General features: G+C 39.8%; 1 protein-coding gene across 3 annotated transcripts in view; it reads left to right on the top strand.

The window, feature by feature from the left end:
- PCGF5 (polycomb group ring finger 5) overlaps positions 1–22,906 on the top strand; it is a 123,671-nt gene that overhangs the window by 58,474 nt on the left and 42,291 nt on the right. For all 3 annotated transcript variants that reach the window (XM_045068904.1, XM_045068905.1, XM_045068903.1), the window contains exon 3: positions 8,859–8,955. In XM_045068904.1, the coding sequence (XP_044924839.1) occupies positions 8,859–8,955 (97 nt within the window). The remainder of the gene's footprint in view (positions 1–8,858; positions 8,956–22,906) is intronic.

Here is a 22,906-nt window from a genome sequence, read left to right as displayed (position 1 = left end):
AACTCATTAAGAAAAAGGAATCAGGGGCCTGGGTGATTCAGTGGGTTAAGCAAGCCTCTGCCTTCAGCTCAGGTTATGATCTTAGGGTTCTGGGATCGAGTCCCACATTGGGCTCTCTGCTCAGCAGGGAGCCTGCTTCCTCCTCTCTCTCTGTCTGCCTCTCTGCCTACTTGTGATCTCTCTCTGTCAAATAAATTTAAAAAAAAAAAAAGGAATCAAGGATATCTTCCAAGATTTTTGGCCTCAGGAATTTGAAGGATAAAGATATCATCAAATCATACAGGAAAAACTGAGGGTGGTAGATCAGGTGGCTATTTTTTGGCAATTGAATGTCAACTATGAGACATCCAGAAATACTGAGTTGGGAGGTGGGACACATGCGTCTGGAGTTTATGAGCATATGGTTTGTCAACAATGGAAGCACCAAGGGAATGAGTGTAGATTGAGAAGTTGAAAGACTGACCCTGGGGCTTTAAGAAGGAGAGGAAGAGGCATGAGTTAGGAAGAAAACCGCTTATCCTGTTGAGGAGGAGTCAACTAGATCGGCTGTTGAGTAGGGGGGCACTGAGACTAGACCTCTAGGTTTAACTATATGGGGGTCACAGATAATCAATGGAGTGGTCAGGAGCGAAAGTCTGAATAGGTATGAGAGGATAGAAATTTCTTAATTTCCTGGTTTTGATAATTGTACTATGATTATACAAGTATTTAACCTTAAGGTAAAGAAGGTGAGAAAATTGGAAAGAGCGGTGCTGGGGAATGAGTGAATGAGTGTATTTCACTCTGAAATGGAGTGATAGCTCACAAGGGAAGTAGGGTCAACAGAAGTTTTTTTAGTTTTTGGTTTTTAAGATGGAAACGTATGTTTGAATATTGTTCGGAATCTCAGCAAAAGACTAATGTAAGTGAAAGGGGAGAAGCACTGGAGCAATGTTCTTGGGTCACTGGGAGGGGTCTAAGTGCAAAGGCCGAGACTGATAGGCACAGGAATGTTTTAGAGATAGGCAAGAGCAGAGAGCATAGATGCTAGTAAGTAAATAGATGTGGTGGTATGAATTCTCTTTGTTTCAATTTTTTTTTTCCTTTCACTTTCAGTAAAAAGGAAGTGAGGTGATCAGTGGAAAGTGAGGATGGGGAGGAAATGTTGGGGATTTGAGGAGAGGAGAAGGTATGCAGTATTAGCAAAGAGCCAAATGGACTTGGGAGTTGAGTGTGACTGCCTGGCAGATGCAGCACCCAGTAGTGTCCATGGTCAAGAATTAAGGTGAGAGACCAATCAACATGCTGCTTGTGTTTCTCCCAGTGTTCTGCTGTAATCCTGTAGAAGCAGAGTATGTAGAGAGTTGGATTTGGCCAGGGTGTAATATTTTAAATGAGCCAGGTCTGCTGAACTAAGAGAGAGGCAAAGAGGTGAAGTAGAAAACAGCAGAACTATTCAAGAAGATGTGTAAGGAAGTGATTATTTTGATTGATCATGAAATTTCTATTAATAAGGAAGGGGGAGGAGGGCAGCCCTGGACTGACGGAGCTACCACCAGACTGTATCTTGACCTTGGAGTCGTACTTGACTCCTTAAACCTGTCTGTGGAAGTGGGATAAGCTTTCCAGCCTTTCTGAACCTTTTGGTCTCCTGGTCTATTTGGTCTCAGATCCCGCTACTATGCTTAAATCCCAAGATTGTATCCTGACCCTGTTCAAAAAATGCTGCTGCCTGTTCCTCTGTCCTGTAGAGACAATAATAAAGCATTCTACTCAATAGAAAGGAATGCTGTTCTTAACGTTCTCCATGAAATTGCAACCCATATAAGCTTTTAAAAGAAATGTGCCATGTATAACATAAGAGAAAAATGTTCGTTAGTTCCTTATGTAAGTAAAATCAGAAGATACTGTCTCATGGAAGCAAATTACAGCTATTCTGGAAAACTTTTATAAAAATGTCAGTTTCACACATTAAGGATATGTATCAAAAGCAGGAAACTGATGCTTCTTCTCTTTGCAGATGACCACGATTTACTTACAGACTGTTAGCAGATGATAGATAAATATTTCGAAGGCAAACTGTATCAAGTGAGTGCTATCAAGAAGGGTATATAAAGATAGTGATGTGCTCAAGGAACGAAGGAAAAGTATGCTTCTATGTTAACAGATAAAACTAACACATTCAGATGATTTTAACAAAGGAAGTCAGCATTTGATCATTTTCAATAAACAAGGCAAAACGGGGCATGACTAATGAATGACTACACCAAGGACACGAAAGAAAAGAATATTATTATTTTACTATCAGTGATAGCAGAATTAGTGCTCATGAAGAGAAATTTGTGTAGATTACTTTGTGTCATCAAAGCCAGGAAGCTAGCTCTCTGATACAGAAGAGACGTGGGTGGACCATACATCCAAGATAGCAACAACAAATGGTCGTACCTATTTTGAAGAACCCCCTCCACCAAGAATCTGAAAATAAGGGTGTCTGGGTGGCTCAGTCAGTTAAGTATCTGACTCTTGATTTTGGTTCAGGTCATGATCTCAGGGTCATGACATCACACCCCACCCTCTGGACTCCACCTTGAGGAGCCTGCTTAAAATTCTCTCTCTCCCTCTCCCCTACCCCAACTCTCTCTCTCTCTATCTCTCTTCCCTCCCTCTTTTTCTCTGTCCTTCTTTCTCTCTCTCCCCCTCTCTAAAAAAAAAAAAAGAAGAAGAAAAGAATTCAAAAATAAGGAAGTAGGATAGATAGCCCTTGAATAGTTAAACTATGAAATCAGTAGATGATCAGTCTTCAGAGCAGATATGTGCAAAGTGATCAGGAAAAGACAGAACATGGTAAGGCCTAGACCAGTGGGACTGTGCTGAAATTATATTAAACATAGAAGTCAAGGAAGGAATGTATAATGGAGAAATACTGGTCAATCTTGGGCCCTCCACCCCAGAAAAAAAGTAATATCACATATGTAGAGACCAGCAGTTTCCATTCTGGTGAAGCAGTGTGTCATAAATATCATACTTGAATCGCAAGACTATCTCTAGGGTACACATGGCTGCAGAGGATTAATACCAATACATGATAGACATTTCAAGTTCCGTTAGGAAGCTCATCTGTTATTTAAGATGGACACATGAAACTAATCATAGTCTGATGCCATTCAGTATATTCAGTTCCTCGGAATCTCCTCCTCCTTATTTTATGCTCATCCAGTGATCTAATATATAGTGATAGCTCACATGAACTGAATATTTACAAGTTCTCCAACACTCGTTTGCACACTTTACATATATTATCTCATTTAATCTTCACAAGAACGCTATGAGATAGGAGCCTTTGCTATCTCCCTTGTACATAGAAAAACACAAGGTAATTTGCCTAATGAGAGAACTGGGATTCAGATCCAGGTAGTCTGCTGCAAGATTATTTTTATCTAGAACAACTTTGTTGTACTACCTCGCTTCTCATGTAAATCTGCATTATGAGGAAAGAGTACATTAATCCCATTTTTTTTTATTACATCTTGTCCCTTGACAGTGATTTCCTAATGATGAATAATAAAGTGACTTCTGACTGAATTCTTGGTCAGGTTTCCGCATTCTTCTTTGGCTGCCTCAGTGAGAGAGCTTTGCAAAGTTAGAATCCTGGTGCTAATCTCCCAGAGATTCAGATTTAACTGGTCTTGGGTGTGGTTCACAAATCCATTTTTTTTTTTTTTAATCTCACTGGTGATTGCAGTGATTTGAGAATCACTGCTTTTTAAAAAAAATTTTTTTTATTGAAGAATAATTGACCTACAATATTGTTTTAGTTTTGGGTATACAACATAGTGATTTAGTGTTCATATATATTACAAAATGGTCACCACAATAAGCCTCGTTACCATCTGTCACCATATAAAGTTGTTACAGTAATATTGACTGTATTCCTTATGCTATACATTACGTCCCATGTCTTATGTATTTTATAACTGGAAGATTGTACCCCTTAATCACCTTCACCTATTTCATTCATTCCCCACCCCCACCCTCTTCCCCTTTGGCAACTATCAGTTTGTTCTCTATCTATGAATCTATTTCTGTCTTGTTTGTTCCTTTTTTTTTTTTTTCTTTTTAGAGTCCACATATAAATGAAATCATATGGTATTTGTTTTTCTCCAGCTTATTTCACTTATCCTGTAGGGCCATCCATGTTACTGTAAAGGGCAAGATTTCATTCTTATTTTTTATAACTAATACTCTATATATATACCCCAGAAAAAGAACCGCTGCTGTAGATGATACAAGGACTCTTTTTGTATTAATTTGTACAACAACCTAGTTCAAATATGAGAAATGGTCAAAGGAAAGATTTGGTCTTAGTAGGCTTTAGGCAGAAGTTGAATGCTGTTTGTGATGGGCTCAATATAAGCATCAGTTAAAAATATGAAATCTTGGGGCGCCTGGGTGGCTCAGTGGGTTAAGCCTTTGCCTTCAGCTCAGGTCATGGTCTCAGGTCCTGTGATCAAGCCCCGCATCAGGCTTTCTGCTCCGCAGGGAGACTGCTTACCCCCTCTCTGCCTGCCTCTCTGCCTACTTGTGATCTCTGTCAAATAAATAAAATCTTAAAAAAAAAATGAAATCTTAATGAAGGGACCAAGTGTTATGGACATTAAGATGTGTTGCATCAAGGTGTAGATTTTAGGCCTGGAGCTGCACAGCCTGAGGGTGGATATGGTCTGTGGTACACAGCTGGCCAGTTGTGGGCAGCCTGCTCAGGCACTCCAATACTGCATTTCTCATTTGTCAAAGGGGGTGGGCAAAGTCCATCCTAGAATCCATTCAAAGCCTTGAGCGGAGAGCCTGACCCTTGTTAGTGCTCAGTAAATGTTAGCACTTGTTTCTATTCAAGTGTTTTTCCCACCTAGAGAGATCATTGGCAAGCCCAGATCTCTTGCCGACTCAGGTGTTTTCTGTGGCTACAGCATCTGTTTGTAGAGTAGCTGGTGAGAGTGAAAAACTCTAGTTGGTCTCCATACACAGTCTTAACCACAGGGGGGACTTTCTCAACATCTTTCTTGGACCAAGGGAATTACCCAGCACAGCAGCTGAGCAGTTAGAAAGCTTGGTATTAAATCTTGAAGATATTTTAAAAATTTATTTTCCAGCTAATATGAACAAAATTATAAACTAAGAATCAAAGGTCAGTTTTGTAATGATGGGTTTTTTAAGCCTCTAAGGGAAAGCAAATCCTCCTTTTACTTTTTTCAGTTTCACTGAAATTCTGGCCTGAATTTTCTCAGGTTCTAATTCTTATGAGGTTGTGCTTTACTTAACAGCTTTTAAAAGCATGTAATGTATTTTCTACAGTTATTTTTTTTAAGGAATAAATAAGCTGCTTAAAGGGGCTATTCTGTGCAAAATACTTAGCATAAAAGGAGATCTTATTCTACAAACAGACATTTTTAAGGTTCCCAAATTAAGGGGTAAGGCATTCTTTTTCTATGTATATATAGGCCTATAGAAATAAAATTAGAAAAAAATGTGTCACACAGGCTGTGTTAGTTAAGAAAATGGGCTCTTGATTCAAACCCTGGCTTTTCTCACTTACTCAGTGATTTTTGGCAAATTACTTAAGTTCTGCTCAGTTTCTTCAACTGTAAGAGGCCTAATATTACCTAATAGGGCTGTAATAAGGATTAAGTTATTAAATAGTGTTGAATTAAATAAATGAAGCATTTAGAATGCTATCTGATATAGCTGGTATTTTTATGTAAAATTCTTTTCCTTTGGGAATTTAAAAAAGCTTTAAAATTTGACATAAAATTTGTGATTTCATATCAGAAAACTTAGATTCAAGTCTCTGTGTTACCATTCATCAGAGTAGGCAGGTAACCTAGCCTGTGGAAACCTCTTCTTCATATTCAAAAGTAGAAAAAATTACTGTATCTCAAGTGTTGGTGTGAAAACTAAACTCACCTCCTGATGGGGCTTTCTGCATCCCTCTAAAATAGCAGTCATTCAGTAGAAATAAAATATGAGCCACTAATGTAGTTTTAAATTTTTTGGTAGCCACATTGTAAAAACAAGAAACAAATGAAATTAATTTTAACATATTTTATTTAATTCAGTATATCTGAAATATCTTTTAAACATGTTACATGTTAAGTAACATTTTAACATTTATTAATATAACATTGATGAGATTATCTTTTCATGCTGAGTCTTTGAATGCTGATGTACATTTTATACTGAAAGCACATCTCAACTTGAACTAGCAATATTTCAAGTGCTCAGCCACATGTGGCTAGGGGCTGCCATATTGGACAGTCCACATCTAGATCCCGATGAATATTCCCCATCAGCATCCTTGGGCACTGGTGCTGTCTTCGCCTTAAGCAGTGAACACAGCCTTGTTCTTGAAACTGATGCATGTCTGGATGGATGAACCTTACATTTCTTCCTGCAGCAACCTAGATTAGTATGTTAGGCCCCGGGAAGACTGGCTCCTACCCTTAATCTTTTGGCTGACCTGGAGGAGGACTTGCTCTGGGCATGTCACGTGCCTCTATTTGGGCCAAGGCTGGTAGACAGCCAAGAATTCCTAAACCCTTTGAGTGTGATAAACATTTTGAACCACAAGGATCAGAGCTTAAGGGTCAGATCAGAGATTCAGGATGGGATCAGGCTTTGTAATACTCTTCATTCTTCTTATCTGTCCTTTTTTGCCTTCTTTCCCAAATTTCAGAGACTTATCTAGTGTCCTGGGAAAAGAGCAAATACCAGCAATCTTTTGAAAGAATTCAGCTTCTCTGTTCTCCACTTTAGTATAGCTTACCAAGAAAGTTCTCCCTTCCTAAACACTGACCTTTTTTAAAAGACATTTAGAACATTTTTGTGGCCAAGAATTGTGGAAGACAGGGAAGTACTCATATCTAAGCCCTTTTATTCTGATATTGTCTTAAATCCAAATTTGAGAAGAATTTTAATGAAGGGGTATTATCCTTAAAGCTGTATGTAATGGTAAAAAGAGGTGGAGAAAATGGGATTCAGGTCTACTTATCCAACAAAACAAATCTCGTATGTCATCTCAGAAAGTCTTCCCCTGGCCAGCTTAAAATAGCTGCCAGGGCTCAACACTCTGTCTACCTTTTGTGTGTGTGTGTGTGTGTGTGTGTGTGTGAATATCACGTGTTACTAACTAAAATTCTTTGTTTGCCTTTCCAAATAGAATATAAGCTCCATAAAGGTATGGGCTTTGTTTTGTTTGCCTCTACATCCCCAACTCCTGGTACAGTATACGGCCTTCAGTGAACGGATGAGCAAGTGAAAGGAAATACCAAGATACCTTCTGTATACCTTCTTTAAAATTAGGTAGCTAATAGAATTCTTCCTTGACCATTGGTTGCTCGGACCAGTGTATGTGAGATGCTTGAATTTTCAGACCTAATCTCAGAAGAATCTTAGTGTTTACTTTTGATCAATTGTTTAGATAAACTTTTACTTCTTTTAGGTAACATGGGGCATGAGGAGAGGGAAAGAAGTAGTTTGTAGTGGAGTTGAAAAAGGGAGTTGGGGGGCCCCTGGGTGGCTCAATTGGTTAAGCGTCTGCCTTCAGCTCAGGTCATGATCCCAGGGTCCTGGGACCAAGTCCTGCATCAGGCTTCTTGCTCAACAGGAAGCCTGCTTCTCCCTCTGCCTCTGCTGCTCCTCTTGCTCATGCACACCCTCTCTATCAAATACATAAATTAAAAAAAAAAAAAAGAGTTGGGGTAGCTGATCCATAGTGGGTAAAAATTTCAGATTATACAGCATAATAAATTAGAGGAGAGGGGTATTGGGATAGGGAATTAGATAAAAAAAAATTTTATAGTTCAGGTGCTGTAAATATGTTTAAGGTTTTTGGGCAAGACAGTTGACATAGTAGGTAATAAAAATATAAGGAAAAGGTGAGAAAGATAGTCAGAAAGATTTGTACTATTAAGGGAAGCATAGACTATATGGGCTAGTAGCCAAAAATCCAGAAATCATATTTCTATTGTCTTTGTTTAGAATCTTTATTTAAAATCTTACTTATCCCTGTCAGTTTCTTAGTTGTTGTTCTACTTTTCCTCTCATGCCTTTGTACCAAGTTGATGCCACTACCCATACTTCATGCTCCGTGGAATTACAGTGCTTGCAAGCACAGACTCAGCATGCTCTGCAAAGGCTAGAAGTTTCATTGTAACTCCCCACTTGTCCTGGGAGCACCCTGCCAAAAGAAAGTAATCCAAACACGTTGAAACTCTCAAATTTTATTAAGAACTGTTTATGTTGCATTCAAAAGAAGTCCTTGCAGACTTACAGGTTATACCTCTCTTTGTCCTTCTTTAAATGAGAACTATTGTTTTATGTAAATATACCAGCTTTTCCATGGTAATATGAATAAATTACTTGGGTTGTGAATATATTTAAGAAAGCAAGCAGCAGCGTAGTATATACTTTTTATATAGTTAACTGTAAGCTTTGTTTCAGTTGGTTTTGTTTGTTTTTTACAATGTTAGAATGTTAAGTCTTATAAAGTTTGGTTAAAGAATAGCATTCTGCCTGTAATATGCAATTCTTACAGACTGTTTCTAATTACATTAAGTTCAAATGATGCATTTTATTTTTTTTATTTTTTATTTTTTTAAGATTTTTATTTATTTATTTGACAAAGAGAAATCACAAGTAGATGGAGAGGCAGGTAGAGAGAGAGAGAGAGGGAAGCAGGCTCCCTGCCGAGCAGAGAGCCCGATGCGGGACTCGATCCCAGGACCCTGAGATCATGACCTGAGCCGAAGGCAGCAGCCTAACCCACTGAGCCACCCAGGCACCCCAAATGATGCATTTTAATCTAACGTCTTCTTTCTTCTTAGTCTGCAAGACTTGTATTGTCCAACACTTTGAAGATAGCAATGACTGTCCGAGGTGTGGCAACCAAGTGCATGAGACAAATCCATTAGAAATGTTGAGGTAAGTAAAGGTACTCCATAGTTCATCGAAGTTATGTGAACTCTTACTATATTGTATTATGCATCATAATATTTGTTAGCACCTTGACTCAGTTAATACAGGTTTTACAAATTTTTTAATTTTCATCTTAAAGCATTTGGTTTCATTTTAAAGAATTTTATTAAGAGGAATTTAAAAATAAGTCTGTACATATTAGACATTAAATATTTAAGAAATATATTTCCAAATTTAAAATTATAACTTTATCTCAGAGCTACTTTAGTTGTAGTTATTTTCAGGATTTTAATATTCCACACATAACTCTGCTTTCATTGGGCAACATGGTAGTGCTGGCAGACATAACAGTGAGAGAGGCTGACCTTAGTACTATTAATTTTTTAGTTATATCAAAAAAGTATACAAACATTAGTGTAAAACTTAAAGAATTTTTTTAAATGACTACCATTCACTTAAGAAGTATAATTATGTAGTTTTAAAGCTGAAAGTAGTCTATAAGATCCTAATCTAAACGCTTTTTTTCCAGATTAGGAACCTGAAATTTAGAGAAGTGACACAGCTTTTCCTAGGGCTTCAGCAAGCACACATGTCATTTCACAGCTACATGCCAGATATTCTTACCACTAAACCCATTTACTTTCTTCCTGCTTTTCCTACCATAGCTCCACCACAGATTAACTGTGATTTTAGGGAAGTACACATCTAAAAACAGCTAGACATTCTCTATTTAGCCCCTCTGCAACCCTCATAATCTATGTGATGTTGCCTTCATTCTATAAATCTGGATTTGCAAGTCTTTTATTTTTAAAGATTTAACTTATTTATTTGAGAGAGAGACAGTGAAAGAGGGAACACAGCAAGGCAAGTGGAGAGGGAGAAGTAGTCTCCCCGCTGAGCAGGGAGCCTCACCTGGGGCTCCATCTCAGGACCCTGGGATCATGACCTGAGCCGAAGGCAGGTGGTTAACCGACTGAGCCAACCAGGCGCCCCTGGATTTGCAAGTCTTACATTTCAGACTTTTTTTTTTTTTTTTTAATTTTAGTGCGTGTCACTGGAGTAATTTTTCTATAGGTAAATGTCAAGCACAGTGGTTTTCAAAGTTGGTCCCCAAACCACTAGTAGCTTGTTAGAAATGACAATTCCTGACCCCACCTGGGACTTGCTGATTCATCAACTTGAGGGTGGAGCCCATTTTAGTTAATAGCAATCCTCCCAGGTGTTTCTGATATAAGCGAGCATTGGAGAACCACTGTTCTACTGTAGTCTGTCGTCCTGATCTGTGCTTCTCCACCACTGATGATTTTGCTTCTCCCTTTCACTCCCCCTACTTACAGCAACATGTACTTATAGCAACATCTGGAGACATTTTTGATTGTCAGGTCTGGGTGGCACTGCTGGCATCTAGTAGGTAAAGGCTAGGGATGCTGGTCCCCACTGAGGATCCTGTGATTCCCAGGACAGCCTCCTCCCACACCAGAGAGCCAGACCCAACTGTCAACAGTACAGCGGTCAAGAAACCCTGATCTAAGTCACTCAGAGAAGAACAGGGCAAACTCTTCCTCTAAAATTTTTTTCTGACGCTGTATCAAAAACTATACCAAACAGTTAATAATAATTACCTGCTCCATTTGAAAGTGCTATGTTGGAAGAAAAATTAACTTTTGGTTTTGAGTGTTAGCTATCTGGAGGGATCCAATCACCATTTAATCAAATGTAATCCCTTGGCTAAAGTATATCACATTTTTTTAACTTTTTCTTTGGAAATAATTTAAAACCCATAAAAGTTCCCAAAATATAAGAAATGCTTATATTCTCTTTACCCAGATTAGTTTACTGTTAACATTTTATCCCGTTTGCTTTATTATGCACATGCCTGCCTGCTCTGTTTTTTCTGAACCATTTGAGAGTAAGTTACATGCCTCCTGGCTCCTTATCCCTGATGACTTTAGTGTGTATTTCCTACAACTAGAGATACTATCTTACATAACTACAGTGTGATTACATTGGTATAATATTTTAATCTATAGTCCATATTCCAGTTTCATCAATTTATCTAATGATATCCTTTATAGAGTTTTTTTCCTCCTATTCCACTAAAATTATTCTACAAAGGATGAATTTTAAAAGACAAACTCACGGGCGCCTGGGTGGCTCAGTGGGTTAAGCTGCTGCCTTCGGCTCAGGTCATGATCTCAGGGTCCTGGGATCGAGTCCCGCATCGGGCTCTCTGCTCAGCAGGGAGCCCGCTTCCCTCTCTGTCTCTGCCTGCCTCTCCATCTACTTGTGATTTCTCTCTGTCAAATAAATAAATAAAATCTTTAAAAAAAAAAAAAAGACGACAAACTCACAGAGATGATAAGAACAAGAACTCAGTATTGGCATGGGGATAACTCCTGGAATACAATGGGAACCAGTGAAGCCTTGGGGTAAAGATGAGAAGGGATAGGAGCAAGAATGGGAATTGGAAAGCAGACTGATGTAGTAATGGTTGAGCAGACCCAGGAGAGCAAGTCGGCTGGGAGGTGGCAGGTGGAAGAGCTTCACCAACAGGTCCCCCAGCAGGCTTTCTCTCACATGCAAACTTAGGTAAAAGGGTGCTGTGGGGGTCTAGAAGGGCCTTGGAAAATTCTGATTTATGCCTAGGGCCTGGACATACTGCTGCCAGAACATAAACAGATTTTGTTAGTGAAACATAAGGGGAACCAAGACTTCTTCAGTAGGTAACATTGTGTCTGCTACACAGCTATCAACAGATTTTCCTCCTACATACTTTCTCAGGAGCTATTGGAGGGTGTGCTGGAACCTAAACTGAGGAGGAAGGGAGTCTAACATGGGAGCGAGATGCCAGAGGATGGCAGTTGTGCGGGAGGGCGGGCGAACAGTCTGTGCTGTTCAGTCTCCTCCTAGCCATTAGCCACATGCGGCTCTTGAGCACTTATGATGTTGCTAGTACACCCGAGGAATGGAATCTTAAATTTTATTTAATTTAAATGAAACCCTGAAACAATAGGAAGACCTTTACATTAAATAGAACCTTACTGTTACGTAAATTAAAATTACTAAACAAATGCATTAATATTTTAATGCATAAACAAAACATTAGAATTTTACACAAAACCTGTAAAATACTTTTGTTAATGTGCCACTAGAAAATTTAAAATTACGTATTTGACTTCTGTTTCTACTGGACATCGCTGATACAGATGGTAGAAGGAAGATGGAAAATGCTCTGAGGAATCATTCATTCACGTATTTACTAAATGCCTGCTATGTTCAGGCATCATACTACGCGCTGTAATGGGCAAAATAGATAAAGATTTTTGCACTTGTAGGATTAATATTTTTGTGGGGAGAGATAAACAACAGAGTGTGTAATGAATGATGTATATGGCACATTGGAAAGTACAAAAGGGGAAAAAAGGAGAAGGTGCTGGTGAAGGCGATCAGGAGTGTGAGGGGTGGGGCTGAATGCAATTTTAAATGAAATGGTGAGGATAGGCCTCATTGGGAAATAAATTTTGAGCAAAGAATTAATGGCCATGAAGGAGTTAGCCATATATAAATCTATGAAACATGCCTGTTCCACATAAAGGGAGCAGCCAGTGCAAAGCAACTAAGTCAGGAGCATGTGACACTTGTCTGAAGAACAGCATGGAGACCAGTGAGGGAGGGAGAGAACAGTGGGAGCAGAGGGCAGAGAGAGAATGGGAGTCGTGTATGCCACTGTTAAGAAAGTCATCTTTTACGCTGAGTGAAATGGAGAACCACTGCCAGGTTTTGGTTAGAGGATGGACATGACCTGGCGTAAGAGGATCATCTTGATGACCCTGTTGAGAATACACAGTACCTCACAAGGCAAAGGCAGAAGCAGGGAGAGCAGTTAGAAGCTAATGGTGGTGATCCAGGTAAGAGATGGTAGCTGCAGAGGGCGCTGGAGATGGTTGTATCCTAGATAGAGTTTGGAGGAGGATCCAGCAGGATTTGCTGGTGGGTTGGATATAGTAGAGTATGAGAGAAAGTGCAGACCCTGACCTGAGATGCCTGACTGGGCATCTGGAATAATGAAGTTGTCATTAACTGAAACAAGGAAGAGTAAGGATCGAGCAGCTTTGGGGGAGGGGTAAATTGGGAGTTTGGCTCTGGACATAATGAGTCTGTTAAACATTTCAGAGAAGAGAGCAAGGTGGCAGGAAGATATCCACGTCTGTGGTTCAGGGAGAGATCTGGCTGGAGAGAAACACTTGATGGTATTCAGCATATAGAAGGTATTTAGACAGGTGAGACATGGGATGAGTTCACTTGAGGGTGTACAGAGAAAGAGGAGAGGACCAAGGGTCGAGCCTTGGAGCATTCCCGCATTTAGATATCAGAGTGGGGAGAAGGAACAAGCAAAGGAAGCTGAAAAGGTCCAGCCAGTGAAGTAGAAGGAAAATCAGGAGTGAGGTTTAGAAGCCAAGTGAAGAATGTGTATCAAGAAGAGAGAGTGATCAGCTGTGTCAGATGTTCCTGGAGTCTGGTAAAGAGAAGACAGAATTGATGGTTGGATTTAACAACAGGAAGTTCATCAGCCTCGACAAGAGCACTTCCAGTAGAGTCGTGAAGCAAAAACTTAATAGGTTTCAAGGAGGAAAGGGACAAGGAATCATCAGAAACAGTGACTATAGGCAAATCTTACACAAAGTTTTGCCACAAATGGAAGCAAAGAAATGGGATAGTAGCTGTTAGGAGAATACAGTCAAGAAGGTTTCTGTTAAATTTAATACAGGCCAAAAACAAAAAACTAGGTATGTTTGAAGGGAATAGTCCAGTGGAGAACAGAAGGTTAATGGTAGAGTGGAGTGGAGGGAGATTTGGTGAAACAATGTTCTTGGGTAGATAAGAGGGAATGGAATCTCCCAGAATAAGAGAGAAGAGTGGTTTTCTATAGGTGCACTGACCAATCCTCTGTGTAGCAGCAGGCTGGAGGGCAGAGTACATGGGGTGCATGCGCTGTAGGCACGTACGGTGGTCAGAGTCTGTCCAAGTTTTTCAATGAGGAGAAAGTGTTTATCTACCAAGAGATAGGATTGAAAGATGGGATGTAGTGGTTTGAAGGAATTCAAAGGATAAGGATATCATCAAATCATACAGGAAAAACTGAGGGTGGAAGATCAGGTGGCTGATGGAGAGGAAAAAATAGTGTTATCCAGGAATGTGAGAGAATAAATTGACTGGGAAAGAATTCCTAGCAACTCAGAGGCACCTTGGAGTTGTAGTTACAAATTTGTAGAGGTGCGGTGGTGTTTTTTCTAGCCATGTATAGAGGTTAATGGAGAATTGGATTTAGCCAGTGTTGTAGTTGTACCAAATAATTTCGAGCAAGTATGAGAGGGACAAACAAGGGAATTGAAGGTACATGCAAAGATGTTGTTTTAATGACTGACCTTGGAGTAAATCAGTCCTAAACTGTGATAGAAGGCGTCAGTTTGGTGTGAGGGATGGCTCAGAGGAACAGAAATGAAACTCATCAATTCCTGATCTGTTGAAGAACAGTGAGACCAAATTCTTTTAAAGAATTTGGAAATAGGTACATAGGAAATGAAGAAAGCAATGACTAACACTAGAGAAAGAAAAAAGTTGAATGAGGAGATGTCTATAATCAGAGTACACTGTAAATATATAATTATAACCACGTAAACACTGGTTATTAAACCAAAAAATGGTAATAAAAGTATAGCAGGAAGATGAGAGTAGTATATGTTGGGAAGAAAGAGGGCTGGCAAGATGATATCCAAGAATCAAATCCTTACTTTCTATAAAAGGAAGTCAAAAGAATCTAGACAGCAGAAAAGGCAAGGCTACCAGAAGAAACAAGTTGGATTTGAAAGTGGCTGCCTCTAGGGTTGTAAGGAATGAGGAGGGTGGGTCATGAAAATGTTGTATTTTAATATAAGTTTTGTGGGGAAGTTTGATCTGTAAATTGTGTGTGTGTGCATTACTCTGATAAAAAAAATATTTCTCTTATGTTTACTACTATTAAATAGTCTGGGGGAAAACTTTATGAATGAGTTAGTATTTGAATTGAGTCTTGAAGAATAAGGTAACATTGGTTGCATTGGAGAGCAAGAAAAGAGTGGAGAAGCCAGAATGAAGAGCATGAGAGGGAAAAACAGATTGGAAGTGACAAGGCATTCTTAAGGATAATTGAATAAGGCAGGTGGCTAGAGAAGAGAAACCATAGTACCAGTTAAGTTTTAGGTTGGACTCAAGTTCTATAAACACTCAAAGCCAGGTGGTAGGAAGAAATTAGTTCCTGAACAGGCATATAATGATCAAATTAGTGCTTAAAGAAGAGTCACTATGAGCATGTCAACTTAAAGGGAAGGAGCTCTGAGCTGTCCTATTAACATGGCAGCAGTTGGCAGAGTGGAAGCATGGAAGGTACGGGAAGACAAGGTGGGAAAAACATGGAGAAAGCATGGTCATTGGGGCTCGGTGAGTAAATGTGAGAACTGAGGGGAGGAGTCAAGATGGCGGAGAAGTAGCCGGCTGAGACTACTTCAGCTAGCCGGAGATCAGCTAGATAGCTTATCTAAAGATTGCAAACACCTGAAAATCCATCGGCAGATCGAAGAGAAGAAGAACAGCAATTCTGGAAACAGAAAAACAACCACTTTCTGAAAGGTAGGACCGGCGGAGAAGTGAAGATAGACCCCGTGGGGAGGGGCCGGCTCCCGGCAAGCGGCGGAGCAACGGCGCACAAAATCAGGACTTTTAAAAGTCTGTTCCGCTGAGGGACATCGCTCCAGAGGCTACCCGGGGCGAAGCCCACGCAGAGTCGGCGTGGCCTCAGGTACCGCAGGGTCACAGAAGGATCGGGGGTGTCTGAGTGTCGCAGAGCTTGCGGGTATTGGAATGGGAAAGCCGGCTACAGAAACAGAGCTGACAGTAAGCTCGCAGCTCAGGGTGACCTTGAACCGGTCGCAGGCTCGGTGAGCTCAGAGCGCGGCCAGAGGTCGGGCAGACGGGAGTAGCTGGGCGCGGTTCTCTGAGGGCGCACTGAGGAGTGGGGCCCTGGGCTCTCGGCTCCTCCGGGCCGGAGACCAGGAGGCCACCATTTGTATTCGCGTCCTCCTCCGGAACTCTACGGAAAGCGTTCAGGGAACAAAAGCTCCTGAAAGCAAACCGGAGTGGATTACTCACCCCAGCCTCTGCTAAGGGCGGTGTAATTCCGCCTGGGGCAAAGACACTTGAGAATCACTACAACAGGCCCCTCCCCCAGAAGATCAACAAGAAATCCAGCCGAGACCAAGTTCACCTACCAAGGAGTGTGGTTTCAATACCAAGGTGAGCAGCAGAATTCCGGAGGAGGAGAAAGCAAAGCACGGAACTCATGGCTTTTTCCCTGTGATTATTTTTAGTCTTGCAGTTAATTTAATTTTTTTCTTTTTCATTTTTTGTTTTTTTTTCTCGCCTTCTAGTAAAATTTTTTTTTAACTTTTACCTTTTTCTTTTTTAACGTTTTTTAACTAGTTTATCTAATATACATATTTTTTCTTTTTTTTAAATTCTTTTCTTTTTTTTTCTTTTTTCTTTTTTTTCTTTCTTCCTTTTTGAACCTCTTTTTATCCCCTTTCTCCCCCCTCACGATTTGGGATCTCTTCTGATTTGGTTAAACCATATTTTCCTGGGGTTGTTGCCACCCTTTTAGTATTTTACTTGCTCCTTCATATACTCTTATCTGGACAAAATGACAAGATGGAAAAATTCAACACAAAAAAAAGAACAAGAGGCAGTACCGAAGGCTAGGGACCTAATCAATACAGACATTGGTAATATGTCAGATCTAGAGTTCAGAATGACAATTCTCAAGGTTCTAGCCGGGCTCGAAAAAGGCATGGAAGATATGAGAGAAACCCTCTCGAGAGATATAAAAGCCCTTTCTGGAGAAATAAAAGAACTAAAATCTAACCAAGTTGAAATCAAAAAAGCTATTAATGAGGTGCAATCAAAAATGGAGGCTCTCACTGCTAGGATAAATGAGGTAGAAGAAAGAATTAGTGATATAGAAGACCAAATGACAGAGAATAAAGAAGCTGAGCAAAAGAGGGACAAACAGCTACTGGACCACGAGGGGAGAATTCGAGAAATAAGTGACACCATAAGACCATTAGAATAATTGGGATTCCAGAAGAAGAAGAAAGAGAGAGGGGAGCAGAAGGTATACTGGAGAGAATTATTGGGGAGAATTTCCCCAATATGGCAAAGGGAACGAGCATCAAAATTCAGGAGGTTCAGAGAACGCCCCTCAAAATCAATAAGAATAGGCCCACACCCCGTCACCTAATAGTAAAATTTACAAGTCTCAGTGACAAAGAGAAAATCCTGAAAGCAGCCCGGGAAAAGAAGTCTGTAACATACAATGGTAAAAATATAGATTGGCAGCTGACTTATCCACAGAGACCTGGCAGGCCAGAAAGAGCTGGCATGATATTTTCAGAGCACTAAACGAGAAAAACATGCAGCCAAGAATACTATATCCAGCTAGGCTATCATTGAAAATAGGAGAGATTAAAAGCTTCCAGGACAAACAACAACTGAAAGAATTTGCAAACACCAAACCAGCTCTACAGGAAATATTGAAAGGGGTCCTCTAAGCAAAGAGAGAGCCTACAAGTGGTAGATCAGAAAGGAACAGAGACCATATACAGTAACAGTCACCTTACAGGCAATACAATGACAGTAAATTCATATCTCTCAATAGTTACCCTGAATGTTAATGGGCTAAATGCCCCTGTCAAAAGACACAGGGTATCAGAATGGATAAAAAAACAAAACCCATCTATATGTTGCCTCCAAGAAACTCATTTTAAGTCCGAAGACACCTCCAGATTTAAAGTGAGGGGGTGGAAAAGAATTTACCATGCTAATGGACATCAGAAGAAAGCAGGAGTGGCAATCCTTATATCAGATCAATTAGATTTTAAGCCAAAGACTATAATAAGAGATGAGGAAGGACACTATATCATACTCAAAGGGTCTGTCCAACAAGAAGATCTAACAATTTTAAATATCTATGCCCCCAACGTGGGAGCAGCCAACTATATAAACCAATTAATAACAAAATCAAAGAAACACATGAATAATAATACAATAATAGTAGGGGACTTTAACACTCCCCTCACTGAAATGGACAGATCATCCAAGCAAAAGATCAGCAAGGAAATAAAGGCCTTAAACGACACACTGGACCACATGGACATCACAGATATATTCAGAACATTTCATCCCAAAGCAACAGAATACACATTCTTCTCTAGTGCACATGGAACATTCTCCAGAATAGATCACATCCTCGGTCCTAAATCAGGACTCAACCGGTATCAAAAGATTGGAATCATTCCCTGCATATTTTCAGACCACAATGCTCTAAAGCTAGAACTCAACCACAAAAGGAAGTTTGGAAAGAACCCAAATACATGGAGACTAAACAGCATCCTTCTAAAGAATGAATGGGTCAACCGGGAAATTAAAGAAGAATTGAAAAAAATCATGGAAACAAATGATAATGAAAATACAACGGTTCAAAATCTGTGGGACACAACAAAGGCACTCCTGAGAGGAAAATATATAGCGGTACAAGCCTTTCTCAAGAAACAAGAAAGGTCTCAGGTACACAACCTAACCCTACACCTAAAGGAGCTGGAGAAAGAACAAGAAAGAAACCCCAAACCCAGCAGGAGAAGAGAAATCATAAAGATCAGAGCAGAAATCAATGAAATAGAAACCAAAAAAACAATAGAACAAATCAACGAAACTAGGAGCTGGTTCTTTGAAATAATTAATAAAATTGATAAACCCCTGGCCCGACTTATCAAAAAGAAAAGAGAAAGGACCCAAATAAATAAAATCATGAATGAAAGAGGAGAGATCACAACTAACACCAAAGAAATACAAACTATTATAAGAACATACTATGAGAAGCTCTACGGCAATAAACTTGACAATCTGGAAGAAATGGATGCCTTCCTAGAAACATATAAACTACCACAACTGAACCAGGAAGAAATAGAAAGCCTGAACAGACCCATAACCAGTAAGGAGATTGAAACAGTCATTAAAAATCTCCAAACAAACAAAAGCCCAGGGCCAGACGGCTTCCTGGGGGAATTCTACCAAACATTTAAAGAAGAACTAATTCCTATTCTCCTGAAACTGTTCCAAAAAATAGCAATGGAAGGAAAACTTCCAAACTCATTTTATGAGGCCAGCATCACCTTGATCCCAAAACCAGACAAGGATCCCATCAAAAAAGAGAGCTATAGACCAATATCCTTGATGAACACAGATGCGAAAATACTCAACAAAATACTAGCCAATAGGATTCAACAGTACATTAAAAGGATTATTCACCACGACCAAGTGGGATTTATTCCAGGGCTACAAGGTTGGTTCAATATCCGCAAATCAGTCAATGTGATACAACACATCAATAAAAGAAAGAACAAGAACCATATGATACTCTCAATAGATGCTGAAAAAGCATTTGACAAAGTACAGCATCCCTTCCTGATCAAAACTCTTCAAAGTGTAGGGATAGAGGGCACATACCTCAATATCATCAAAGCCATCTATGAAAAACCCACCGCAAATATCATTCTCAATGGAGAAAAACTGAAAGCTTTTCCGCTAAGGTCAGGAACACGGCAGGGATGTCCATTATCACCACTGCTATTCAACATAGTACTAGAGGTCCTAGCCTCAGCAATCAGACAACAAAAGGAAATTAAAGGCATCCAAATCGGCAAAGAAGAAGTCAAATTATCACTCTTTGCAGATGATATGATACTATATGTGGAAAACCCAAAATACTCCACTCCAAAACTGCTAGAACTTATACAGGAATTCAGTAAAGTGTCAGGATATAAAATCAATGCACAGAAATCAGTTGCATTTCTCTACACCAACAGCAAGACAGAAGAAAGAGAAATTAAGGAGTCAATCCCATTTACAATTGCACCCAAAACCATAAGATACCTAGGAATAAACCTAACCAAAGAGGCACAGAATCTATACTCAGAAAACTATAAAGTACTCATGATAGAAATTGAGGAAGACACAAAGAAATGGAAAAATGTTCCATGCTCCTGGATTGGAAGAATAAATATTGTGAAAATGTCTATGCTACCTAAAGCAATCTACACATTTAATGCAATTCCTATCAAAGTACCATCCATCTTTTTCAAAGAAATGGAACAAATAATTCTAAAATTTATATGGAACCAGAAAAGACCTCGAATAGCCAAAGGGATATTGAAAAAGAAAGCCAACGTTGGTGGCATCACAATTCCGGACTTCAAGCTCTATTACAAAGCTGTCATCATCAAGACAGCATGGTACTGGCACAAAAACAGGCACATAGATCAATGGAACAGAATAGAGATCCCAGAAATAGACCCTCAACTCTACGGTCAACTCATCTTCGACAAAGCAGGAAAGAATGTCCAATGGAAAAAAGACAGCCTCTTCAATAAATGGTGCTGGGAAAATTGGACAGCCACATGCAGAAAAATGAAATTGGACCATTTCCTTACACCACACACAAAAATAGACTCAAAATGGATCAAGGACCTCAATGTGCAAAAGGAATCCATCAAAATCCTTGAGGAGAACACAGGCAGCAACCTCTTCGACCTCAGCCGCAGCAACATCTTCCTAGGAACAACGCCAAAGGCAAGGGAAGCAAGGGCAAAAATGAACTATTGGGATTTCATCAAGATCAAAAGCTTTTGCACAGCAAAGGAAACAGTTAACAAAATCAAAAGACAACTGACAGAATGGGAGAAGATAGTTGCAAATGACATATCAGATAAAGGACTAGTGTCCAGAATCTATAAAGAACTTAGCAAACTCAACACCCAAAGAACAAATAATCCAATCAAGAAATGGGCAGAGGATATGAACAGACATTTCTGCAAAGAAGACATCCAGATGGCCAACAGACACATGAAAAAGTGCTCCATATCACTCGGCATCAGGGAAATACAAATCAGAACCACAATGAGATATCACCTCACACCAGTCAGAATGGCTAAAATCAACAAGTCAGGAAATGACAGATGCTGGCGAGGATGCGGAGAAAGGGGAACCCTCCTCCACTGTTGGTGGGAATGCAAGCTGGTGCAACCACTCTGGAAAACAGCATGGAGGTTCCTCAAAATGTTGAAAATAGAACTGCCCTATGACCCAGCAATTGCACTACTGGGTATTTACCCTAAAGATACAAACATAGTGATCCAAAGGGGCATGTGCACCCGAATGTTTATAGCAGCAATGTCCACAATAGCCAAACTATGGAAAGAACCTAGATGTCCATCAACAGATGAATGGATCCAGAAGATGTGGTATATATACACAATGGAATACTATGCAGCCATCAAAAGAAATGATATCTTGCCATTTGCGACAACATGAATGGAACTAGAGCGTATCATGCTTAGCGAAATAAGTCGAGCAGAGAAAGACAACTATCATATGATCTCCTTGATATGAGGAAGTGGTGATGCAACATGGGGGCTTAAGTGGGTAGGAGAAGAATAAATGAAACAAGATGGGATGGGAGGGAGACAAACCATAAGTGACTCTTAATCTCACAAAACAAACTGAGAGTTCCTGGGGGGAGTGGGATTGGGAGAAAGGGGGTGGGATTATGGACATTGGGGAGGGTGTGTGCTTTGGTGAGTGCTGTGAAGTGTGTAAACCTGGTGATTCACAGACCTGTACCCCTGGGGATAAAAATATATGTTTATTAAAAAAAAAAAAAGAAGGGAATCTTTCTGCCCTTCAACAGACGAATGGATAAGGAAAATGTGGTCCATATACACTATGGAGTATTATGCCTCCATCAGAAAGGATGAATATCCAACTTTTGTAGCAACATGGACGGGACTGGAAGAGATTATGCTGAGTGAAATAAGTCAAGCAGAGAGAGTCAATTATCATATGGTTTCACTTACTTGTGGAGCATAACAAATATCATGGAGGACATGGGGAGTTGGAGAGGAGAAGGGATTTGGGGGAAATTGGAAGGAGAGGTGAACCATGAGAGACTATGGACTCTGAAAAACAATCTGAGGGGAATGAAGTGGTGGGGGGGTGGGAGGTTGGGGTACCAGGTGGTGGGTATTATAGAGGGCACAGATTGCATGGAGCACTGGGTGTGGTGCAAAAATAATGAATACTGTTATGCTGAAAATAAATAAATTTAATTAATAAAAAAATGTGAGAACTGAGAGGGGGTTGAGAGAAGGCTCAGATAATTCTTGCATTTTGAGTCTATTTGGGGGAGATATGTTATCATTTCTAAATTTAATTTTTAAAAAGTAAGACACAGGTATTCAGTATTTTGTTGAAGGATAGATGAGACTGTCTTGAACAGTGATGAGCAAAAGGAGGTGCTTGAGATCTTCAGCATTGGTTAGAAACACAGAACTTGAGCTCAGCAGAGAGATGTAATGTGTATGTGTGAGTGGACGCATGTAATCTGCCTGTATGCTAGTTTTCATGCCATGAATTTGGATGCAGTCATCAAGGCAGGCAGTCTAGAAGAGGTCGAAGAATGCAGAGTGCACAGCAATTTTGAGGTAGTTGGAGGAAGAAAAATACTTAGGGACAAAGAAAAGTAGACAGAAAAAAGAACCAGGAAGGGGAATTTTCAAGGGAATTTTCAAATTTTCAGTTTGATAGGTAACACTATCAAACTGCTATAGAGAAAAATGACTTTTAAAAATCATCTACAATTTTTAAACTGTAATTCTAAAACAAGGATTTAAAACTATTCAGTGTGTAAGTTATGATTTCAGTAGGTAAAAGAAGCAAAGCCCAGGTTGTGTGGCAGAAATAATGTCGATCATGCTTTCAGAGTCTTCTAGTTGGAAGAAAAAATTGAGAAACTGCTAACAGCTTGAAAAGACAA

Source organism: Mustela putorius, unplaced genomic scaffold, assembly GCF_011764305.1.
Source record: "Mustela putorius furo isolate JIRA1106 unplaced genomic scaffold, ASM1176430v1.1 tig00003909_pilon_pilon_pilon, whole genome shotgun sequence".
Taxonomy (NCBI): Eukaryota; Metazoa; Chordata; class Mammalia; order Carnivora; family Mustelidae; genus Mustela; species Mustela putorius.
Note: the sequence above shows the minus strand (reverse complement) of the source record. Positions and strands in the feature narration are given on the sequence as shown.